The sequence below is a fragment of the Castanea sativa genome, chromosome 6, assembly GCF_040712315.1.
Source record: "Castanea sativa cultivar Marrone di Chiusa Pesio chromosome 6, ASM4071231v1".
Classification (NCBI taxonomy): Eukaryota; Viridiplantae; Streptophyta; class Magnoliopsida; order Fagales; family Fagaceae; genus Castanea; species Castanea sativa.
In genome coordinates, this window is record NC_134018.1 from 24,158,774 (window position 1) to 24,183,045 (window position 24,272).

The following is a 24,272-nucleotide window of genomic DNA, read 5'->3' on the forward strand; positions in this document are numbered from 1 at the left end:
TCCATCCCAATTTCTAGCCTTTGTAAAAGAGCAATGCACAACTTCTCATGTTGGGTCATGGACAACCCAACCAATTTACTGAAACCAGGAATTCTATGTGTCACTCATCCAGAAGCATCCAACTTAGCCTCAATACTCAACACCTCCATGAGCTCCTCCAATTCTGCCGAAGTTGTCGACCCATTCGAAGAGATAATCCTCAGAGGAAGACAATCTGGAAGTTCTCTCTCACCAAAACCCATAAAAAAATCAGCTGCATCCTCCACAAGCATGACCTCCCCAAAAAGGCTAAAAAATTCCTTACTAGAAAAAGAGTTCACCCCCCCTCACCCGATACTCCCAAACCTAGTGACACAGCTCGCAAAAACCCCAGAAAAAGATTGGGAAAAGATGGTCCAACCAATCGCGGCACAAATTCGAGAGTCATCGACCTCATAACTTCCGAAACCAACCCACCAGACAACATGTTGGAGCCAAAAATACTATCCCTGTCAAAACTGAAGCTGAAAACCATATTCTGAATATTCTCGGGGCAGCAAGACACTACTACTGGCGAAGCACAACACAGGTGAATAACCAAATCTCCATTTACATCGGTTTGCTTTGCCCCTACCGGTAAAGCCACACGCAACTGAGAGACCGAGAGGCTCTCTTCAGCTTTTTAAGTTTTGACGAATCAGTATAGGCGGGATTTGCAGTTTTTTCGTTGATGGTTGATGAATAATATAGAACACACGGTGGTTGGAGTAAATCCAAAAAAAAATTTCACATTTACGGAAGGCGATACTGCTTACACCTTGATACAGGAATCAAACTCTTTTGGTCAGTTCTTGCTTGTGTTTGAACTCAAAGTTGGTGGACTGCAGACATCCCAAAATGGAATACAAGACCAACAATTTGGGACCGAGGGAGTATAAGACAAAATTTATCATTTTCGCTTATAGTTAAGAGTAACATAATTTCTTCATCCGAAAGCTCCTATTATTTCATCCAAAAACTCCTATTATTTCTTTCTATCCAAAGGCACTACATCAAACAATGGGGCACAACCATCCATATGTCACCATTCCTATGGAGACCACATCGACCTTACCAACAATCTAACAACTCAACAAAAGATCGCAACATCACCCAACACAGTCCAAACAAACTACCATGGACCACAAATCTGTGGCAATAGAATAATGAAGTAATAGGTGATCGAATGATTCCCCATTACATTTGCACATATTACACCAATCTAAAATTAAAACCCTTTTCCTCAAATTATCAATCGTCAGAATTTTCCCCAAGGCTACCGTCCATACAAAGAACAACTTTGGTCCAAATGCTTTTCCAAGGGAATGGCTAATCACTAGGACCAATAAAGAGGCAATAGTAACCAAAAACTTAAAAATATTATGTCCTTCAATACATCCTATCCTCCCCATTCCCCCCTACCAATACACCAAAGATAGCATCCATGAAGTCAGTCAAGGACTCCAACTCCCAATCCTGCATAGCACTCATGAAGTGCACATTCCAGTGAAGAACCCATTGTTGAACGCCATAAGATCAGCCACACTAGCCTTTTTCTCATGGTTAATCTAGAATAACTCAGGATAGCAAACAGCCAAAGGGCTTTGCCCACACCATACTTCACACGAGTCCCATCACCAACCTCATGTTGAATATAACGCGACAAAGTAGGCCAACCCCGTCTAGTAGTTTTCCACAAACTCACCCCATAAGCACTAGTGACTAAATTAGTACACTAGCCTCCACATTCACAACCATATTTCGCCTTTATAACTTGGCGCCATAGCGCTTCCCTCTCAATACTAAATCGCCACAATAATTTCCCTTGCAAAGCTTTATTGACATGTCTCAAATTCCTTATATCCAAACCCCCCCCCCCCCCCCCCCCCCCAAAAAAGGAAATGAAATTTGGTCTCATCTCCCAAGTCACCCCATAAGAAATCTCACTAAAGTTGTTCCATTCCATTTGCCAATTCTCATGTATTAGAGCATTCACTTCCAAGTTTCTAAAAACAATTCTCATATTGTTATCTAAAAAGCTACTTTATATACTTTAACAACCCATTATACAATTCACACTATATCCCAATTCTTATTTTCAAATACAACTAACACTATTCATTTATTTGTTCATTTTTCTCTCTTTCTCTGAAGCAACCCAGCCATATCAAAACCCCATCAATCCACCGCCACAAGCACAGGTCAAAATGATCCACCACCACTAGATCGGGACCCAAAACAAATCAACCCAACCCAAACCATTGGAATGACCCACACCAAATCAACCCAACCCAAGCCCAAATCAATCAGACTACCACTGTGACCCATGCAAATCCATAGCCTAGAGCCACTGGCCATTCTTGAACAAATCATTTTTTTAAATAGGTAATAAGACTTTTATTGAAAAAAAAAATTGAACATCATGTTCACAATGGTGAACGCTCTGAGCAAGAAACAAATACAATCTAATCAAGAACTAAAGGAAATAGAGACTAAGAATTCAAATAAAGAAATACAATTCGTACACCCCCAAAGACAAGCCCAATGAAATAGAGTACCAAAGAGGAGAGAATTTTGGTGATCTAATGTTCTCTCATTTTCTTCAAAAATGCGGGTATTGCGTTCCTGCCAAACTAACCACATTAAACATGCTGGGACCATATTCCAAATGGTTGAAGGATGCTCTCCAAACCAGTTTCTCCAGATATAGAAAAAAGAGCTAATTGACCTCAGCATTACCCACTAGATCCCAAACACTACAAAAGCTTCATACCATAAGGTGTGAGAAAACTTACAATGAAGAAGAAGGTGATCCATTGATTCCCCATAGCAGCAGCAACACCTATTAACTAGGGACTGAACAAATCATTAGAACCCATGAGCTCCACCGCCCAGCCCAAAACAAATCAAACCCATGAGCTGCACAACAAACCAAACCCACCGTGATCCATACCCACGCACGCCGATCTCCACTGCCTAGGCTGAGGTTGGCCACGCCGGATCCACCGCCTGGGCCAAGTTGGCCATGGTAGTAGGTGTTTGGGTTTGAGGGAAGAGAGGGATGAGAGAGAGAAGAGAGAGAGGAGGTGAGAGAGGCAGAGTGTGAGAGAGAAGAGGGAAGAGAGAGGTATGGTGAGAGAGGCAGATGAGTTGAGAGTGAGGATAGAGGAGGAGAGATAAAGTTAGAATAAAAAATTATTTTTTAATTTTACAAACTTGCTACAATGATTCTTATAGTTGAGATGTCACTGTAGCAAGTTGGTAAATTTTTTTAACAATAGATACCCGGGTAAAGCCAGTTTTAGGTATGTGTGGGTGTAAAATAACAATTTAGGGGGGTTTTACACCCCCCAATGTGAATGCTCTTACATCATATTATTATTTTTATATTAATTTTGCATATATTGGGAATAATTCTATGGAGTAAGTGATTGAGTCTGGTACAGTCTAGGAATATGTAATAATGATCATCTTTCCCCTAATCTTGAAAGGTTCATTTGGACTAAAGAATTCATCGAAGGGATTTGGGTTTTGACCTTAAGTCCAAATGGTTTGAATGAGGTATAAAAGATAACATTTGAAAATATTTGGCATGGATAGATCCTTTTAAATTAGATTGAAGGTGTTGTTTTAAATTCGTTCCCTTAGTTGGAGTAAAATCTTGGACCCTGTCTCCATGTTGCTGATCTTCTTTCTTGCAAACTTTTGAGTAGCAAATTCTTTTGTTCTTTTGTGTTTCCCTTTATTTATACGTTTGTTACTCAATGGGACAGTATGGTATCTCACCTGAAAGGTTTCAAGAGAACCAGAATTTATCCAGCTTTTTTAAGGTCCTGACAACCAGCACAGATGAAGATAACAAGGTACTGAATGTATTCATGCTATTTTATGTTAGATCGATTCACAAAGTCACATTAAATATTTGACTACATTTACCTCTTCGTAATAATTATATCAGGTCTATGTCTCCACAGTACATTCACACAGCTATCCCGTGACTGCCTTTCAATGGCATCCAGAGGTACTATTATATTATGTGTCCCATAATCTTATTACGTGTGATTGTTTTCTAAGTTGTGAGATTGTCAGAATTTGAACCAGAACTCATTGGCCTCTACAATAGTCTAATTTAGATGAAGTGGATGTGTATAGCCTACACAGTCTAATTTAGATGAAGTGGATGTGTACAGCCTACAGGCGAGTGTGATTCAAGTTTTTGATTGGAACTCAATTTCTTTCCCCTCAACTTGTTTCTTGATTCAGTATACACAAATGAATTGAGAATAATTTTTCTTTTTTTCCCCATTAGAAGGGGGAAAAAAATGACACCACAACCAATTGGGGGATTTTGTATCAAGTAATGGCTATTTTATGAAAGGTTTGAAATCAGGAACACTACTTTTTCCCTTTCATAAGAATGGTTTATTACTTCTTTTCATATCAATTTTTGCGTCCAAATAGTGATTGTTGTTGGTGGGCCCTAGTCCTACCTCATCATGCAAACTAGTAAATCATCAACTATCTTAAGAGCTTAAGTAGTTAGGAAAATGTTGAATTTAATTATTTTACCATAATTCTAACACCCACCTCATTTGTGGGCCCAAATTCTCCCATAAAAAGTGAGGTTCAACATGTGTGGATTTTAACATTTTAAATGGGAGGTAGAGCGAAGATAGGGATTGAACTTATGATTTCCTGCTCTGATATTATGATAAATCACCGATTATCCCCAAAGCTTAAGCTGTTAGAAAATAGTGAATTTAATTATTTAACCATAATTCTAACACAAGCATTAAGGAAATGGGAGCAAGTGTTATCCTGCAAGTGATAAAATTTTAGAGTTGAATATATTTGCACTTAAAACACTTAGTTGGGTGCTATACCGCATGTATGTCATGGTCAACTGATTTGTACTGTGTTACAGCTTTGATAAACTGCAATTAAGTCACAAACTGATCTTTATCTACACCTCCACTGCTCTCTCTCTCTCTCTCTCTCTCTCTCTCTCTATATATATATATATATATATATATATATATATGCAGTGGTCTTATTTCATATATGAGATGATTGATTATATACACTGCAGAAAAACGCTTTTGAATGGGGCTTATCAATGATTCCACACTCAGAGGAAGCAGTTCAAGTTACGCAGCATGTTGCAAACTTTTTGGTCAGGTTAGGCCATGTGACTTAATGTGTCTAAAACCTAGCCGTTTAAAATAATTCAAAATCAAGGTTTAACCAGTAACAGAAGTAACTTTTCACATTATTAAGTAAACTTGATTTTGAATGAGGGAGGGGTTGTTTCCTTATAAATGGGATTTAGCTATTGCTATATAAACTTCTTCCAACCATATGCAAGGTTACATCTAGTTCATGATGCATGTGACGTAGCCTGTTGCAAACTTCTATCTATTGTTGTTACTTGTGAAATTTTGTTGAGGGCAAAATGTGTCTTGGTTTTTTAAACTTAACCCTTAGGCATAAAATAATATTTATATATAAGGAGTACATAGTGATATTACTGTTTTGTCCCTAGCTTATACTCATAATACTTCCCCTCAAATTGGAGAGTATATATCATGCAATCGCAACTTGTTACATAATAAACCCAAACAAATCTTACATAAAACTTTGGTAAACATATCAGCAATTGGATTGTTGTCGAAACATATGGAGTAGCAATTACACCATTTGTGGGTTGTGGTTGGTGGGGTTAACGACAAATAAAGGTATGCTCTGATACCATGTTGAGGGAAGACATGTCTTGAGTTTTTTAACTTAACCCTAACACAAAATATTATTTATATATAAGGAGTACATATAGTGATATTACTGTTTTGCCCCTAACTTTTATCCATAACATGAATTATATAAGATGGCTAGTTTTTAGACTTAATTTTAATTAGTAATTTAGACATGCCTATATATTTTTTTAATTCACATATTTATTTGTTGATTTCTTAAATTAATTTATATATTTTTTGCTGGACCCTATGATTAGACCACCGATCTAGCAAGACAGACCACCCCCCCAGCCTTTCCTATCCTCTAACCTCTTTACACATCCACCACCACAACAACAAAGTCTTAGTTGTATTTTCTTTATGTTGTAGCTGAATTCAAGGACAGCTGGGCCTCCAGAGAAAGAGGGAGAGAGATATAGAGAAAGAAGAGTGAGAGAGTGAAACAATTGTTATTATTCTAGATTGATTATACAATAGTACTGCCAGTCCCCTTTATACAATCTGCAACTAACTGCTATAACCAACTGTGCATAACCAACTCTTGTACAGCTGGCTAACCTACCAACTTCCTTTATCAACTAACTCTAGCACAATCAATATAGTTATACAATTCTAGCACAATCAATACAAGTATACAATGTAAACTAATACAACAGCACTACTATAAGCCACAGCAGCCCTCAATTCAATGAACTAATACACAATCCTAACAATTCTCCCTCCCTTAAAGCACCTTGCCCACAAGGTGTGGAAATTTCTGCTGAAGATCAAATAAATTTTTCCAAGTGGCATCATCCTTGTTCTCACCTTGCCACTGCACTAACACCTGAGTAATCATTCTGTTCCTTAGTTGGTGTGATTTGTCAGCCAGAATTGACATAGGTTTAGGGTAGATGATCAAGGCAGCATTCACAGCTGGTAGTGTAGGCCTAGGCAGCACACGTTGGCCCAATTTAGCTTTGATATTGGACACATGAAACATAGGATGAATGAGTGAGCCCTCTAGCAAATCTAGCTTGTAAGATACCTGTCCTATCTTCTGCAGAACCTAGAATGGTCCATAGAATTGAGGAGCTAACTTCCTTAGTTTCTGATGCTGCACAGAAGCTTGCTATGGTTGCAGCCTGAGATAAACCCAATCCCCCACAGCAAATGACCTGTCCAATCTCTTCTTATCAGCATACTATTCCATCCTCTCTTGAGCAGCATTGAGGTTGTGTTTGAGCAAGGACAAGAGCCAATGTCTATCCTTCAACAAGTCCACGGCCCCTACTTGAGTGGTACCAGGCACATAATCCATAACTTTGGGTGGAGGATAACCATAGAAAACCTCAAATGGAGTAAGTTTAATGGAAGTATGGAAGTTTGTGTTAAACCAGAACTCAACCAATGGAAGCCACTCAACCCAATAATGTGGCCTATTTGCTGCAAAAGCTCTTCTATAATGTTCCAAACTTTTCTTAACAACCTCAGTTTGGCCATCGGATTGGGGGTGATAGGAAGAAGACATAGCCAAGATAACCCCTTGCAGTCTCATCAATTCTGACCAAAACTTAGATGTGAAGACAAGATCCCTGTCATTGACAATGGATGAAGGCATGCCATGCAATTTGAAAATAAATTGCATATAAAGGTTAGCTACCTTGGCAGCAGTGTAAGGATAAGAGAGAGGGTCGTGTTCAACAAGGGAAGAGGTGGGTACTATGGGGTTTCCATAACTATCAATACACTCATTTGCAGCCAAAACTGAATCCAAAATCTGATGCCACAAAAGCATTTTAAGATTCAGAATTGAGGTCATCTAACACCCCTCTCAAATGATATGCCAACACCTTGGCCAAGATCTTATAGACACCACCCACCAAAATTATCAATCTCTCTTATATTAGAGGCTTTATGTGTCTTCGGAATAAGAGCAATAAAAGAAGCATTCAAGGACTTCCCAAATTTACCATATTCGTGAAACACCACAAAGAAAGCTAAATTATCACTCTCCACAACCCTTCAGCAATGATGGAAAAAGGTCATCGTGAACCCATCTGGTCCCGGAGCTTTATCCCCCTCCATATTACCCACAACTTGTAGAATTTTCTCCTTTTCAAATCTCTATTTAAGCAACCCATTCTCCACTACCCAATATTATCAAAATTCATGTCATCCACCATCGGTCTCCATGTCTTTGTCTCCATATATAATTTTGATAAAATCCCACCAACTGGTCAATCACCTATGGCTCCTCTTCATACATCACAAAATCAACCTCTAAATTACCCAAATAGTTATTCCTTCTATGGGAATTAGCCATCAGATGAAAAAACTTTCTTATCTCGCTCCTTAAGCCACAAAACTCTAGATTTTGTCTCAATGATATTTCCTCCATCAAAGCCAACTGATTCACTTCTGATGTCACTCCATCCCTTTCCCTCTTCTCCACTAGTGTGAGCCCATTAATCCCGTTCTTCTCATCTAGCCTAACCAACTCCTCCAACCTCTTATTATTCACCCCTACATTTCCAAACTCCCTTATGTTCCACCAATGAATGTCTTCCTTTAAAGCCTTCAACTTCTTAGCTAGCACAAAACAGGGCTTGCCTTGGGAAGAATATCAACTCCATCAAGACTGTACCCTTTCCACAAACCCATTTGTTTTAACCTCATATTCTCAAATCTGAAAGGACTTTTTCCTCGCACCATTTCTCCCTCTAAAATTGGATGTGGTAACACCCGTTGGATTACATCAGGGAATTGCTCTTCCCAATCCATGGTCACTAACCCTCTATGAAGCACCGACGCGGCATTTCGGCCGCCAAACCCGCGTCCGACGTGGGGTGCGGCAGGCGACGCCGCTGCCTGCGCGTTGGTGTTGTGTCCCTTTTTTTTTTTTTTTTTTCTTGGCGCGATACGCGCTGATTCGCACCAAGTCGAGCCAACGGCGCGGAATCAGGTTGATTCGCGCCAATTTGGGCCGAATCAGTTCGTATCGGCCACAACCACTGATACTGGCACCAAACTGGCCGATTCAGGTTGAAATTCAAAAAACAAAAACAAAAGGTGTGAAACGCACCGTTTGGACAAAAACCCTAATCTCAGTTCGCAATTATCTCTATCTCAGTTCTCATCTTCAGACTTCACCTCTCTCTCACTCTCTGGTCTCTGTGCTCCACGCCACGACGTCTCCCCTCTCTCACACAATCTCACTCTCACACACAATCTCACTTTCAAGAGTCTCAACTCTCATCTCACTCACACTCTGCTCTCCGTCTCCCCTCAAGTATCAATCTCAAGTTTTCAATCTTAGTTTTTTATAGCTCTCACATGCTCTGACTATTACTCAATGTGTCTGTGATCTGATTTTTTTTATTTTTAATTTTAATGTTTTTATATTAGCTGTAATGTAATAATGTTGTGACCTGGGTTTGACTTTTTATTTAGTTATAGTTATTACTCATAGTTATTGTTCATTGTGATTTTTTATTTAGTTAATAGTTATTTTTATTTAGTTAATAAATAAAAATATTTTTAATAATTTTTTAATCGCCGCATTTGGACCCTATTTTTTCAAAAATTGCCGAGTCCCGCATCCGAATCCAGAAACGCACCCGTGCTTCATAGCTAACCCTATCAATTTTGGACATCGAAAGTGAATTAGAACCACTCGTCCATTTATAAGTCCCTCACTCAAGAGGTAGGTCAATTAAGTTCAGGCCTTCAATGAAACTTAGAGAACTTTAACATTGCTTGACTAAATCTGCAACCACCCAATTTCTCACTAGGAAATGAATCACATAAAAGTCCCCCAGACAGCACCAAGGAATACCCCAAGAAACTCTCTAGCCAACTCATTCCAAAGCAAATCTCTATATACCCCAGAACAAGTCCCACGCAAGCCTGTCTCTTAAAAATATGATATGCTAAGATTCTAATCAACGGTTTCAATCTATAATCTAATTTAAATTATAATTATAAATATATATATATATATATATATATATATATATATATATATATATATATATTAGGATTGTAAGACCTCAAAGGCTTATGTGATATAATATTATGAAGTCAACTAAAAGTCAAACGTTTTCGGTTTTATAAATAATACTAGTCAATAACTTGTGCAATGCACGTGAAAGTTTAATATAATATGATATTTTCTCTCTATTATTTTTTTAAATATGAAATGTCATAATTATGGTAGTTATTGTCATTTATTATGATTTTTTATGGAATTAAATATTCTACTATTAGGCATATATTATGACTGTTTGTTTATGGCTATATGGAACTATATATCCAAGTTCATCCACTTATAAAAAAAAAATTATGTGTTAAAATTCTAGTAGAGTTCAAATATAGAATGAAATTAATTTCAATTATAAAAGATATATAAGAATAATGATGTGTAAAATTGTGAGAGTTCAAAAGTTTGTAGCACAATATTATGAAGTGAATTAAAAGTGAAAGGTTTTTAGTTTCATATATAGATTATAGATAGATTTTCTTTGTGAATTACAAGTGTGGTGGTATGTTATTCCGTAGTTTTTTTTTTTTTTTTAATTTGGGGGGTAAATTACTTTTTAAACCTTAGTTTTGGGTGTGTTTCATTTAAACCTTACATTTTCAAAATGTTTCATTTAATTCTCAAATTTTCTAAAAACATTTCATTTTTAAACCTTTGATTTGGTTATGTTTCATTTAAACCTTACATTTTCAAAATGTTTCATTTAAATTTCATAGTTTCTAAAAATAATTCATTAAAACCTTCTCACATGTTTTCTGTTAACCCCATTAAATCCTTACATTTTCAAAATGTTTCATTTAAATTTTATAGTTTCTAAAAATAATTCATTAAAACCTTCTCACATGTTTTCTGTATGAGTGCTTGTGGGGTGTGGGGGGTAAGGGTTAGGGTTCAAGTCTCCAGGAGGGAGCTTCACACATATATACACTTAGATTAGGCTAGAGTAGAAATTCTATCTTGTATCAAAAAAACATCATGTGATTAGTTGGTTTAAATGAAATTATTTAAAATGTTGAGCTTTGAAGAAAACTTACTCAAAACTCTAAAATAAAACTATATAGCGGTTTTAGTTAGCTCAACTAGTAAAGTGTCTTATTGTTAAATAAGACATCTAATATCGAACATTGCGTAAACAAAAAATCAATGGGTGTCTTGGCCCTCTAGCTTTAAAATGTAATTTACCTTTCACCACTTCACATCAGGTCTTGGCTGAAACTGAAATTTGGGTTTTGCATCTTGTGCGTAAAATTGAACAGTTGTTCACACGAGCAATTGGACAAAATTCTGTGCTTCTTTACTAAACGTTTGCTCTGAGTGAGTTGAGCATGGTATTTTGGTGCAGTGAGGCAAGGAAGTCATTGAATAGGCCACCTTCTCGAAGAGTGCTCGACAATCTCATATACAATTACAGTCCCACTTATTGTGGGAAGGCTGGGTAAGCCCATTTTGTGCTGCAAACTGCATTGTATTTCTTTCACGTGGGCATACTAACTTAATTTGATTTTCTGTCTTGACTGTAGGAAGGGATACGATGAAGTTTATATCTTTTCATAACTACCAAACCAAAATTTGAAGGTCATTTATTATGTATGCGTCATTTGATATATGCGTAGTGTGCATTGTATTTGTTATGAACTTTAAAAGTTGGACAACGTGAGGTTGTTTGCAAATGTAGACATTGATCAACTTTCCATATATTGAAGACTAATACGTCCCACTGGCCTGCTACATACTCTAAACTTAATTTGTATTTTTTTTTTTTCTTTTTGACTAATGAGGGTCTCCAGATCTCTTCACAAGGTTGTCAAAATCGGGATTCTATGTAAAATCATTGAAGGTAGGTGGGATTGTAAATCGTAGGATTGGATTGTGAATCGTAAATCGTAAAATCTTACGTATTTTCAGATTTAAAAAAAAAAAAAAAAAAACACATTGATAATGGCTTTGTATGTTGAATAATCACGTAAATTATAAATTCATCTATAAAAAAACTTAGATTTGCATCATATGATGTAATTTTCATGTCATGCATCGTTAAATCTATATTAACGAAACAAATATATTTAAGTTTTGACCCAATGTATTTAAAAACTTCAATAAATGTTTAATTAGAAACCAAATACCCAAATATTTATCAAAACATATGGAAATATTTTTCAAGTTTTAAGTTTAAAGTTTGAAATCCAAAATAAGTTAGCAAATAAAAATTACCTACGATATGAAATCTAAAAGTAAGATGAATATTAAGGTAAAGTGAAAATTTAATTATTCATATTCTAAGGTTTTTATAACCACTGTCCTAAATTCCTAATCATCGTCAACTATTTCATCATCTATGTAGACATTATATATTTGTATACTAGAGCTGCAAAAGATATCAAGATACAATTTCACACTCAATTGTTCAAATTATACCACTTAGCAACAATTAAACAGCATGCTCAAAAAAATCAATTAATCAATATACAAATACAAGCATAACTGAAAAAGTTTTATATATATATATATATATATATATATATAATATTTTAGTAATATTAGAACACAAATTAGTATATTAACCAAACAAATTTAACAGCATTATAGTTTAAAAGACAGCAAAATTAACATCAAATTCTTCATTTAGAAATGATAAACATTCCTTCATTTTGATTACAAGTGAACTAGAAACTAAAAACATTTGCTTAAGTGAACATAATTTTATAAAATAAAAAACAAAAAGTCAGATCATCACAACATGAAGAAAAAAAAACTTTTAAAACTTCATCAAAACAAAAAATTTATCCCATAAAAAAAAAAACAAATTTATGTTTAATTTTTGGTAGGATCCCATATGATCCTATACGATCTTACATGATCCTACTATTTTTACAATCCTAGTACAATCTTACACGTTTTGGTGGGGTGAGATTGTAAAATCGTGCGATCTTACTATTCAAATCACGATTTTGACAACCATGTCTCTTCGAGTATTTAACTATTTATTTAGGTATATGTAGTCCTCCTTTACCACACGTACCAAGTTATTACAGGGAATAATAGGTGGCCCCCAAATGTTGGCAAAAGATTTAAACTTAGGATTTCAAAGATATCATGAGACTTTAAAAACCACTAAGCCAACCCCTTGGGGTTGATCATATAATATGCCAATGTTTGTTTTCCTTTAAATAGAGGGAGAAAAATGGAAGTGAGGAAAATAATTAAAAGACAAAGTTTGGCTAAAAAAGTTTGTAGCCGATGACTACTATTTCACTCAATATCTTTTTATTAGATGTAAATTTAACAAATATTGAATTTCATTTTTTTCCTTATGTTCTCACTTGCATAATTTCTAGAAGATTAAAGATTAATAACTAAATCATAAATCAAACTTAAAATTTCAAGTTTTTGCAATCTAAAATTATGCATAAAAATTTTTTAGATATGCAACATGTACTTAATACACTAGCAAACTCAAGCTATGCATCCACCCTTCTAGTAATCTCTTTCTTTAATATTAGAATCAAAGTGTTTTTACTTCTTTAATGATATTAAAATCTAAGAAGCAAGTTCTTAGCACAATAAGATAACACAATTCCCAATAAAATGAGAAAGCACTAATCTCAACACAATGAGATTACTCAAATCTCAACAAAATGAGATAGCATAAATCTCAAAATGAGATTAATATAGTGCACATCTCTACTATATTTCTTTGCTTGATTCATATTCATAAAAGATTTTCATTTAATTATTTAAGAAAGTACAAACCCATAGGTCATTTAAGCAAACTTTCTTACCAATATCATTATTTAAGAAAATTACTTCACATCTATATGATGCATACTCAAATAATATGTGGACACATAACCCAATGTTTTCACTATTGATCCTTGAATGTTCATTTAATGAACTCACTTGTACATTCTTTATTTCACAAAGAAGTACTTTGAAAATAGGATCATAACATGTGCTTGACACATGACAGAGTTTAATCACAATGGATTCAATATTCCTTGATGTTAATTCTTAATACTATTAACAAGCACATCTTTGATGCACATTAGCATCCTTAAGAGTCCATGACACTTTTGAGGATTACACCTCCAAACTTTTTGGATGTCATAATTCCACAATTTGAGTTTCTAAACACCACAGTTTGAGTTCTCAGCCATTCCAAAATTCACATATATATTCACATTGTAATTACATACATAAAAATGTAATAATCGAATATAGTGAATTTCTTTAAAATTATATGAATAGTTTTTTAAAGATATCAAACGAATAACATAAATAGTTACTATGTTGGGATTTATGCCCTAAAATTCAATTTATTGGCATGTCGTAAATAATTAAATTGTTTAATTATATGAGACTATTATAAATGAACTAATGGGACATTATCTTAGTCCATGAGATGCATTGTATGTGATTTATGTGATTTAGTTACAGAAGATGTAAATCACAAGTTCCTTGTAAACTCAAAATGTAGTTCGTAGTCGGTGATGAAATTGGGTGTTTCATCTGTGAAGATTATAACATATCAACTAAGATGATTTGTCTTGATCATGAAAATGAAGATTTCTAGTTGGTATGTTAATATGTTTTAAGAGTTTAAACATATTGAACTGGACCGCTGTGAGATTTATTATTCTCATAACGACTATCAAATGAATAATAAATCTTACGACTTCTATTTACATGAACTCTTAATCCTGAGAGAATAATGGACTTAATCATGAGATGTAGGTTGCTTTGATATATCAGGAGTGAGATCTATTAGTCACGGTCAAGACCTCAGTATGTTGGGTAGCCACATTTAGTATTGATGGAACATGTATTCTCAAGATGAAATTCATAGTCTTTTAATGGAGATACAAAATATTCCATTGAGATAAGTTTAATGAGTTTGGTTATTCAGAGAATTGGGCCCAACCATTTTAGTAAAAAATTACTAAAGTATATATTTATGAAATTGGATTTCGTAAATATATAATGAATAAATTAAAGGATTAAACCGGGTACTCAAGGATAAGATGTAGTAATTTACAAAGTGGCAATCTACATTCATGACTTTGTATTACTACGAATATTTTATGAAGGGGTTGCATGTATAATAAAGTCTTGGGATATAATTTATAAATAAGGCCTAGAGTGCAACTATATTTATATAGTGGTATTAAATATAATTAATGGTAACTTTGGACTTGTCAAGAGTTGACAGACAAGCCTAGGGCCCATTAGAGCTAGTGTCTTATTGGTCCCTTTTGGTCCCACTCCAAGCCACACATAAGAGCCCAATTGGAATGACCCAAAAGGCTAGCCCAATTAGATAATCGGTTATATATAAGAAGAGAAACATACAAAATTTTGGGTGTGGTGTGAGACATCATTCTGAAATGGTGAATATGTGAGTGTTGGACACTCTCCTATTCTCTCCTTGAAAACTGATTGAGAGACCACACATCTTGGGCATTAAGTGAAACTGGAGTGAAGATTAAAAGTCTTCCCAAGTGCTTCTGATCTTCGGTTTTGAATTTCGTTGCACCAAGGTACACTTTCTTGTTCTCTAATTCTGAAACTTACATAGTAAATGTTATCAATTACGAATGAAGTAGATCCGTTAATTTTTCCGCTGCGTATGCTTTGTATGAGATACAAACAAGTATTTTTCATGCATTTTTCCAACATACTAGTACATAGATATCAAGTAATCTATCTTTTTCCTTTTTGTTTCAAACATTTTACTACTAAACTTAGGCCAAAGGATTTTACATGTTATTCTAATACCTACTTGCAATTAATTGATTTTGAAACTAGAGGTAGATCCACTGAGACCAAATTATTATTAAATAACATCGAGTCAATCCCATTAATAATAGCTTTTACAATAGAAAGCTACATCTTTAAGAAGCACAAAGCTTTCTCTAAACTTTAGGATCACTTCCCTCAAAGAATATTATGTGTATTTTTTTAAGACTACACTTTTATTACCTTCAACAAAGTAAACAAGAGCTTCACATGAAATAAAATTTGGATAAAATCATTTTCATTTCTCACACTTTGGCTCCACCTTTGTTCACTTAGTGAACGAGTTTTTAAATTGTTAATACCACTTAATGTGATATTTAACGTTGGAGTCATTTACTCATGTTTAAGTAGGTATCCGGATATCCTTGAAATCATCTTTGAATTTAAACTCAATAAATTCAATGTCCTTTCATTTCACTCTTATATTAGACATTAAGTCTAATAAACTACATACCCACAAAATTTACACAAAAGCTACATATATACTTTATATAGCTCTTTGGCAAATTAGTCATTTTTGGTCTATCTTTTTACAAAAGGTTAAACACCTCCACAGATTAAATTGATAAGCATTTGGTCACTTTCTCATTTCATAACACATGAAATACCTTTGAGATAGAATTCTATTATGCACATAGCATATACAAAGCAAAGCTTCTTCCCATTGATTAGGTAGGAACTTAGCTGATTGCACTCAAGTTTATGGCATTCACCATATCAACTAGAGTTCTCTTCTCTTTTCTTTTGACTAAAAAATTTTATTAGGGTGTATAAGGAACTGCACTTTGATGTATTATGACATAAACCTCACAAAGAAGAATATACATTTAGAAATATTCACCATCTCTAGTTAATACACCATTCAACGCAAATCATCATGCTTATATCTTATATCATGCTTTGACATAAATTTCAAGAATTTGAAATTTAAATGTTTGTGTCTAGCATGCCACAAATAAAAGAATCAACAATATAAGCATAACTAGAAACATCTTTATTAATAACACTCAGTTTGAACATGTCATTAGTAACATATCCATTGCCTACTAATATCCCATTTTTGGACAAGACCATTCTTAAATAATAAATTGGCTTTTCTTGATATTAGGTACATGAAAAAACATTATTTAAGAGAACTTCTTGCCAAAATTCAATTTCACTTCAACAATGCACTTTCATGAACTCTTGTATGGAAGACTTCGCATAAGTCTTGTATCAAGCCTTGTATTTGCACACATGCAACATTGCACCTGAATCAAATCATCAATCGGAAAGATTTGTAATTACAGCCATATTAAATATAGTGATCATATTATTACATATCTATCTCACCATAGCAATAATGTTCTTAATGGCAATTGTTTCATTTTATTCTTTAAGAACTTACATTCTCAAATGCAACGGTCTTTTTTTCCACAAAGGAAACATGACATATTCTAATTGTCATCGTTGGAATTCTTGAAGTTGTTCTTTTAAAACCACTCACACTTTTATTCACATTCAAGTGCTTATTGGTCTTACTAGAACTTCCACTTTAAACATTGTTCATAATCACTCTAGAATCGGTGTTAGTTTCACCTCTAACCCGACTTTCTTCTTCAATTTAGTGATGTTCTTTGAATTGATCTAAAGTGAGATCTTTTGACAGTGATGTTCTTTGAATTGATCTAAAGTGAGATCTTTTGACAGGTTATGCATTCTTGCTTGCTTTGGAAAGTGGTGTTCTACTCTAGGTTCTTTTTACTTCACTTGCACAGCATTTGTGACCAACCCCTCGGGAAGAGCAACTACATTGCTTGCACATTAGATCATACCTGAACCCTAAGGGTTTCCAACCCTACAAGGGCATGCATGCATACACTAATGGCTCTGTCATGTTAATGTGTACTAATAAAATTGGTGGCTAGTAGCCGGAACTCTACATCGAGGACGTTACTAAAAGTCCAAATCTTTTTCAAGAAAGTCGGGCCATCAAGAATGAAGCCTCTGTGTTTTGTGAAATTGAAGTTCTTTGTATTTGCCTTAAGGAATTGTAAAGAGGGGCCCAGTTTTGGACCATTGTGAAGTTTTGGGGGCATTGTAAAAAGCCAAGTTTTGTAAAAGCATTCTTTCATTGTAATGTAAAGAGAGAGATTCATTCGACATTTTTAAGCATGATGTGAACGTTCCGGTGACTTGCCAAGCTTATGCACTAATCTAGCCAAAATTTTTAAAATGATAGGAGCATGTTCATAAGCATTTCATTTGCAGGGGAACAATTCTCAAATGAAGGTATGATCTGTAGGAAAAACTGGTTTTGTATCTCATACAAAACACATAGCGGAAGCAACAAACAAGGATCTATTTCATTCATGATTGATAACATGCACTATGTAAATTTCAGAATTTAAGAACAAGATAGTGTACCTTGGTGTGGTGAAATTCAAAACCAAAGATTGAAGTACTTGGGAATACTTTTAATCTTCATTCCAATTCCACTTTACGCCCAAGATGTGTGGTCTCTCAATCAGTTTTCAAAGGGAGAATGAAAGTGTGTCTCACTCTCACATACACACCATTTCTTATATCACTTATAACAATTATGTATGTTTCTCCTTTTATAACTAACTGATTATCTAATTGGGCTGGCCTATTGGGCCTTTCCAATTGTTCTTTAGTGTGTGGCTTGGAGTGAGACCAAAATGGACTAATAAAACACTAGCTCCAATGGGCCTTGGGTTTTTCCGTCAACTCTTGACAAGTCCAAAGTTACCATTAATTATATTTAATACCACTATATAAATATAATTGCACTCTAGGCCATATTAACAAATTATATCCCAAGACTTTATTGTATACGCAACCCTTTCATAAAATATTCATAGTAATACAAAGTCATGAATATAGACTGCCACTTTGAAAATTACTACATCTTAATCCTTGAGTACCCGGTTTAATCCTTTAAAGTTATTCATTATATATTTATGAAATTCAATTTCATAAATACATATACTTTAGTAATTTCTTACCAAAGTGTTTAGGCCTAACTTTCTGAAGAACTGAACCCATTAAACTTATCTCAATGGAATATTTTATATCTCCATCAAAAGACTATGAATTACATCTTGAGAATATATGTTCCTTCAACACTAAATGTGGTTGCCCAACATACTGAGGTTTTGACCGTTACTTTAGATCTCACTCCTGATATATCAAAGCAATCTACATGTCATGATCATGTCCATTATTCTCTCAGGATTAAGAGTTCATGCAAATAGAAGTCGTGAGATTTATTATTCATTTGACAGTCGTTAGTAGAATAATAAATCTCACAGTGGCCCAGTTCAATATGTCTTAACTCTTAAAACATATCAACATGTCAACAGAAGTCTCTACTTCCACGATCAAGACAAATCATCTTAGTTGATACGTTATAGTCTTCCTAGATGAAATGCCCAATTTCATCACCGACTACGAACTATAAATTCTGAGTTTACAAAAAACTTTGTGACTTATATCTTCTGTGACTAAATCACATAAATCACATACTATGCATCTCATAGACTATATGATAATTTTCCAATATTCATGTTACCATTATTTTAGATAATAATAAAACAACTTTATTAAAAACAACATTAAGTCATACATAATGTCATACATAGCATCATATAATAGGATTTAAGGGCACACATCCTAACATGATCTTTGCCTACTTACATTACATTGAGAAACCCTTGGAAGGATGGTCCCAAAACCGCTTGTGCATTAGTATCCACCTAAGCTTTAAGAGTCCCAGACCTTACAAGGGCATGCGTGCATTTGCTGTTATCTTTCACGTAATTGTACAGATGATAAATTGGGTAACAAGGAACCAGATTTTTCCATAGAGACAGGCAAGAAGCCAAATTTTTCTTTAAAATTGCCAAAGGGATCGAACGTTTGCTTTCCTTGTATCAAATGCCTTTGTATCAAAATTGGTTTCTTTTTTCAAGGATCATTGTGAATATTGTATCAGAAAAAGAGTTTTGTATTTGCTTTGTTCGTTGCAAAAACCTTTGCTATAAAATTGTGCCAAATTTTTCCTAAATAGGACAAGATATTGCACCTTAAGATTTTTCGTTGTGAAAAAGGGGTTCATCCCAAAATTTTTTCAAAACATATGCAAATATTCGGTTGTTTGCCACAAAGAGGTTATGTTAAGATTTGCATCACTCTAGAATCTCATTCAATAACAAGAAGTCCAAATCATTGAACTTTTCCCTGCTAATTGCAAATTGAAATAAAGACATGCTTAAAGCATTTGGACATAAAACTAACATGGGATTTGGTTTTTTGTTTTCACCATGAAAATATCTCAATTGTAACCTCGACTCCTTGCTATCCCATTCTTTCTCGAGGTGTGAGACAAAATGTGGGAAGTTCAAGATCCTTGCATCTCCAAGCTAGTACAAAAGGATATGTGGCAAGAATGAAGAGTGAGTCAAATACTGGACAGAAGCAATGAACCATTTCAGTTGAAAGCCAACATTCTTTGGGGGATTGCAATTGGGAACTGGTTTTGTCATCTAGTTGCAAACTGAAGTCTTGGTTCATATATGGGCTCTTCAAGATGAATTTGTTAGACCCGCTACCACCTGGCATTTGAAACTTGAAAGGGAGAGTCATGAATTGCTATTAAATGCTCGTACCATTCTTGTCTCGACATTATGGTAGCTCCTTGACATTCTAGTTGATAGGAAGTGGAAGAATAGGATGGGGAAACTTTCTAAAGGAGTACTCTAAAATGAAAATGAAAGCTCAATTAGTGTAAAAATACTAATGTTTGTTTGGACCCCCCAATTTATAAAAAATAAAAAAAATGCTTAATTGCTTTTACTCTAACTTATCTTAAGTACGGAACAAGAATAAATGAAGCGCAATAAACCGAAACACTACTCTAAGCCATAAGCAAGTAAAATAAGCAATCAATGAAAAGCTTTAAAAGTAGGGAAGGGAGTAGGGTAAAGAGATGCAAACACAAGATAACACCGAGACATGTTATCGAAGTAGAAACCGAAGTACTTGGTGAAAAACCTCTCCGCAGCCCTCCAAGCCGAAGTTGATCCACTAATGAATAAATTGGAGTACACGAATATCAAAAAGATCCTCCAAGCCTAATCTAATCAATGTACTTGAGCCCTCCAAGCTCCTGTTACCAATGGACTTCTCGGAGTCTTGTCTTTACTAGTTATTCGGATCCTGCAATTCCACCTGATTGCATCCGCCACTCAATGGCTTCTTCCAATGCTTCCCATAGGCACCAAAACTTCTCTCAACACTCAAAATAGGTGAGGTAAGTGTTTGAACTAGGAACCTCTCAAGGATTTGTAGATGGAGATGTCAGAGTAAATGGAAACTCTAGAGAAATGATGTAGAGAATTGTGGGTAAACAATCTCTAACTCTCAAGTGTTTGGCTAGGGTTTTCTCTCTTAAAGTTTCTTGTAAATACTCCTTACATTTCGTGGGTAATGAGGGTTTATATAGTGTTGGTAAAGAATGAGAAAAGTCACACTCAAAAAGCAATTTGGCAAAGAGTTTTACAAGTCACTCGCGACTTAGCTTGAGTTGGGAATGACTCATGAAATCTAGCCTATCATGGACTCTTCAAATTCTATCATATGCTTCTTACGTGGCTTGTTTCGCGAGTCAATAGTCGCAAGACAGTCGCGCGAAAGTCGTGAAATCCACATCTTCACAGATTCTTCACTAAACTCTCACACACAGCCCTTACATTAGATCCCACAAAAATACAGGGAAATGATTGAACAGAATTACAATCAAATTTGATACAGAATTAAAGCCAACATAAGCATAGTTGTAAATCACAACTTTACAATCTCCCCCTTTGGCTATTTCATGACAAAACTCCTAAACAGACTTTAGACTTAAAACGTGAGTATGAGAACAAAGGCAAAACTCACTCATACCTAAATCTAAAATATGTGAAGCACTTGAACCATATACACCTGTATCTTGAAACACTCACATAACAAATAACTTCATTAAATACGAGACAAGTAGAATACAAGGCATGTATAAAGAGCAAGTAAAATGCGATCAAGAAAAAACAAAAGATATAAGAACTTATAGCATAACTTGATCAAACATGAATAGTCACTAAGAAATAACCACAATGAACATTTAACGAGTAAATGATTGTGAGAGACCTCGCCCCCCGGCCTGCTTTTTTAGGTGTTGGGCCAAACTCACGTGAATGGGTAGAGTCGTGTTATTGCCTTTCAAAATGGAAGTTCGACTAGTTATATTTTACCCTTTAGATTAAGGGTTTTACAATGGAGTCGCCACTTATTTAATTATTGGAATAAATAAGAAAACAAAAATTGAAAAATTCCTCATTTTATTAATTTGAAATTGAATTTACACTGATCATAGGAAATTACATGGCTTTGGTCCTAGGTACAATCTAAGATAAAGTACATGGTTTTGTTTCCTAGTTATAATCTAGAAATTGAAAAATTACATGGATAAGCATTGGATCTCCTAACCCTTGATTTAAGGTCGGAGGCTATGTTACAAGGTGGGAAGGTGTTAGACACCCACCTTACCCAGTGAAACCGGTCTTCTAGACTATGGTGGCCAACATTCATATCATATCATCCAATATGTCAATCAATTTACATAGTGAATTTAATGTGTGTGCATGTGATAAATCCTAATTCAATTTATTAAGCATTGCATTTGGATTGAAAAATAAATTCTAGTGAATGTGTGTGGATGGTGATAACCTAGATTCAAGGATTTGAAAGAATTATGAAACAAACATGTTTTTCATCTTTTTGATGTGGATTTAAGATTAAAATTAGTGTTATGCATGAACATGTGATGAACAACCAAGAACATGTGAAAAACACATAAGAACATTTAAGAACATTCAAACATATTCAACGGAATTTAAATAGTTACTATCATGCTTTAATCCTAAAATCCCATCATGACAACACAAAAAAACAAGTTAGGGAAAGAGATTTTACCTTCATGCAAGATCCATATGATGGAGGAGGAGACTCTTGGTAGAGGTCCTAAGGGTGGAGGAAAAGAAGAGTTAGGAGAGGAAGAGTGAGTCTCACTCAATACCTTGAGTCTCATGAAGACCAAGATATGACAAGACCACTCAACTTCACTAGAACTCAAGAGAGGGGAAGAGATGAGGGTTTTCTATGTTTTGAAATGAAGGAGAGGGGGATTTATATAGTAGTAGTGGAGAAAATATGAATGGAAGGTCATTCAATGAGGGTTAAAAAATAATCATGAACCTAGACCTTATTTTAGCCCTTGGGAGTGAGGAGCAAGTAAAATTCGGTTTTTCCATAGTTACTGTAACAGCATGTAGAGCCAACTTCAAAAAATCATATCTTACTCAATTTTGATCAGAATTATCTTGTTCTTGTGCTCAAATTGAAGTCCCGGATGTCTAGTTTCTAAGAAAAATAACCTTATTCACAGATTCAAAATATTCTAAGAGACATCAATGAAATGGTGAGCAAATGTCATTTGTTAGAAAACAATTTCAGCACAATTAGCATTAATAGGTCCCAAATTAGTTTCCAATTAAAATTAATAGGCTCCAATCACTCCCATTTCAGACTTAATTAGTTCCAAATTTACCCTAATTAAAAGATAATTGCACAAATTACTCATTGAATAATTAATGTTTAACTATCTAGTTAATTAGGTGTGTGCAACCTTATCGTAAAATGTAGTCTTAGCCGATCAAATTATGAAACATCATTAATCTCACATTGATTATAATTATAACTAGTTGTAATCAATTGTTCATAATCACATATAGTTGGACTCAAATTGTGATAGTGCATCTCGGCCATTAAAACTTGATTTGATGATAATTTTCAATCTGATCGTCCGATTAAGGCTTATGACCAGTCAACTTGATCATAACAACATCAAGATCATTTTGGGGAAATGAGATTATGGATCTAATGACCAAAATCAAGATGCATATTTTCAAGGCAAAATTACCCTTTTACCCTCCATATGAGGTTAAATGCGGTTTGCAAAATAGGGTGTCAACAATGATCATCCGGGCACGCAAGCAATTAAGAGCAGTGCAAAAATTAATTGCATGTCCAACAAGCACATTAAAGAAACTAAAGCAAGAAGCAATAGATAACTAAAAGCATCAAGAAATGGCTATAAAAACCAAGATACACAAAGTACTAAAGATAAATTGAGTTTTAAACTAAAGTACTAAAAGTTTTAAAGTAAAGCAATGTAAATGGACAAAGCACAATAAATAAACTATAAGAGCTGTAAAAAAGTCTCAAAATTCTGCACCCCTTCAAGATATACTCCCCCTCAACTAAATACTACTCCCATTTTTTTTGACCAAAATGGCCAAAGGTGTTAGTCCTTGCTTGCCAAATCTCTAATCTAAGTGGAGAGAGCAGTGATTTGCTCTTGAAGATACGTCATCTGAATGGTGGTGTACGCACACTGATCATCCAACATTTGTTGCATAGCTTCCCATGAGTGCTGGAAATAATCAAATCTGTTAAGAAGTAGATCGATGTGATCAGGAGCATTAGGTGGTGCATGTGGCTGTCCCTAAGGCTGAGCCCGTGGCTGCTCTTGAGGCTTCAAGGGTGAGGCTTCCATATCTTCAAGTTCAAGGGTGAAGTCGTCAATGTCT

At 34.8% G+C, this 24,272-nt stretch overlaps 1 protein-coding gene across 2 annotated transcripts in view; it reads left to right on the plus strand.

Annotated features, from left to right (window-relative positions):
* The window catches only part of LOC142640461 (gamma-glutamyl hydrolase 2-like), a 66,435-nt gene extending 54,929 nt beyond the window's left edge, over positions 1-11,506 (plus strand). For both annotated transcript variants that reach the window (XM_075814572.1, XM_075814573.1), the window contains 5 exons: positions 3,792-3,881; positions 3,977-4,039; positions 5,108-5,196; positions 11,132-11,224; positions 11,310-11,506. In XM_075814572.1, coding sequence (XP_075670687.1) covers positions 3,792-3,881; positions 3,977-4,039; positions 5,108-5,196; positions 11,132-11,224; positions 11,310-11,343 — 369 coding nt within the window. In that variant the 3' untranslated portion in view covers positions 11,344-11,506. The remainder of the gene's footprint in view (positions 1-3,791; positions 3,882-3,976; positions 4,040-5,107; positions 5,197-11,131; positions 11,225-11,309) is intronic.
* Positions 11,507-24,272: the final 12,766 nt, after the last annotated feature.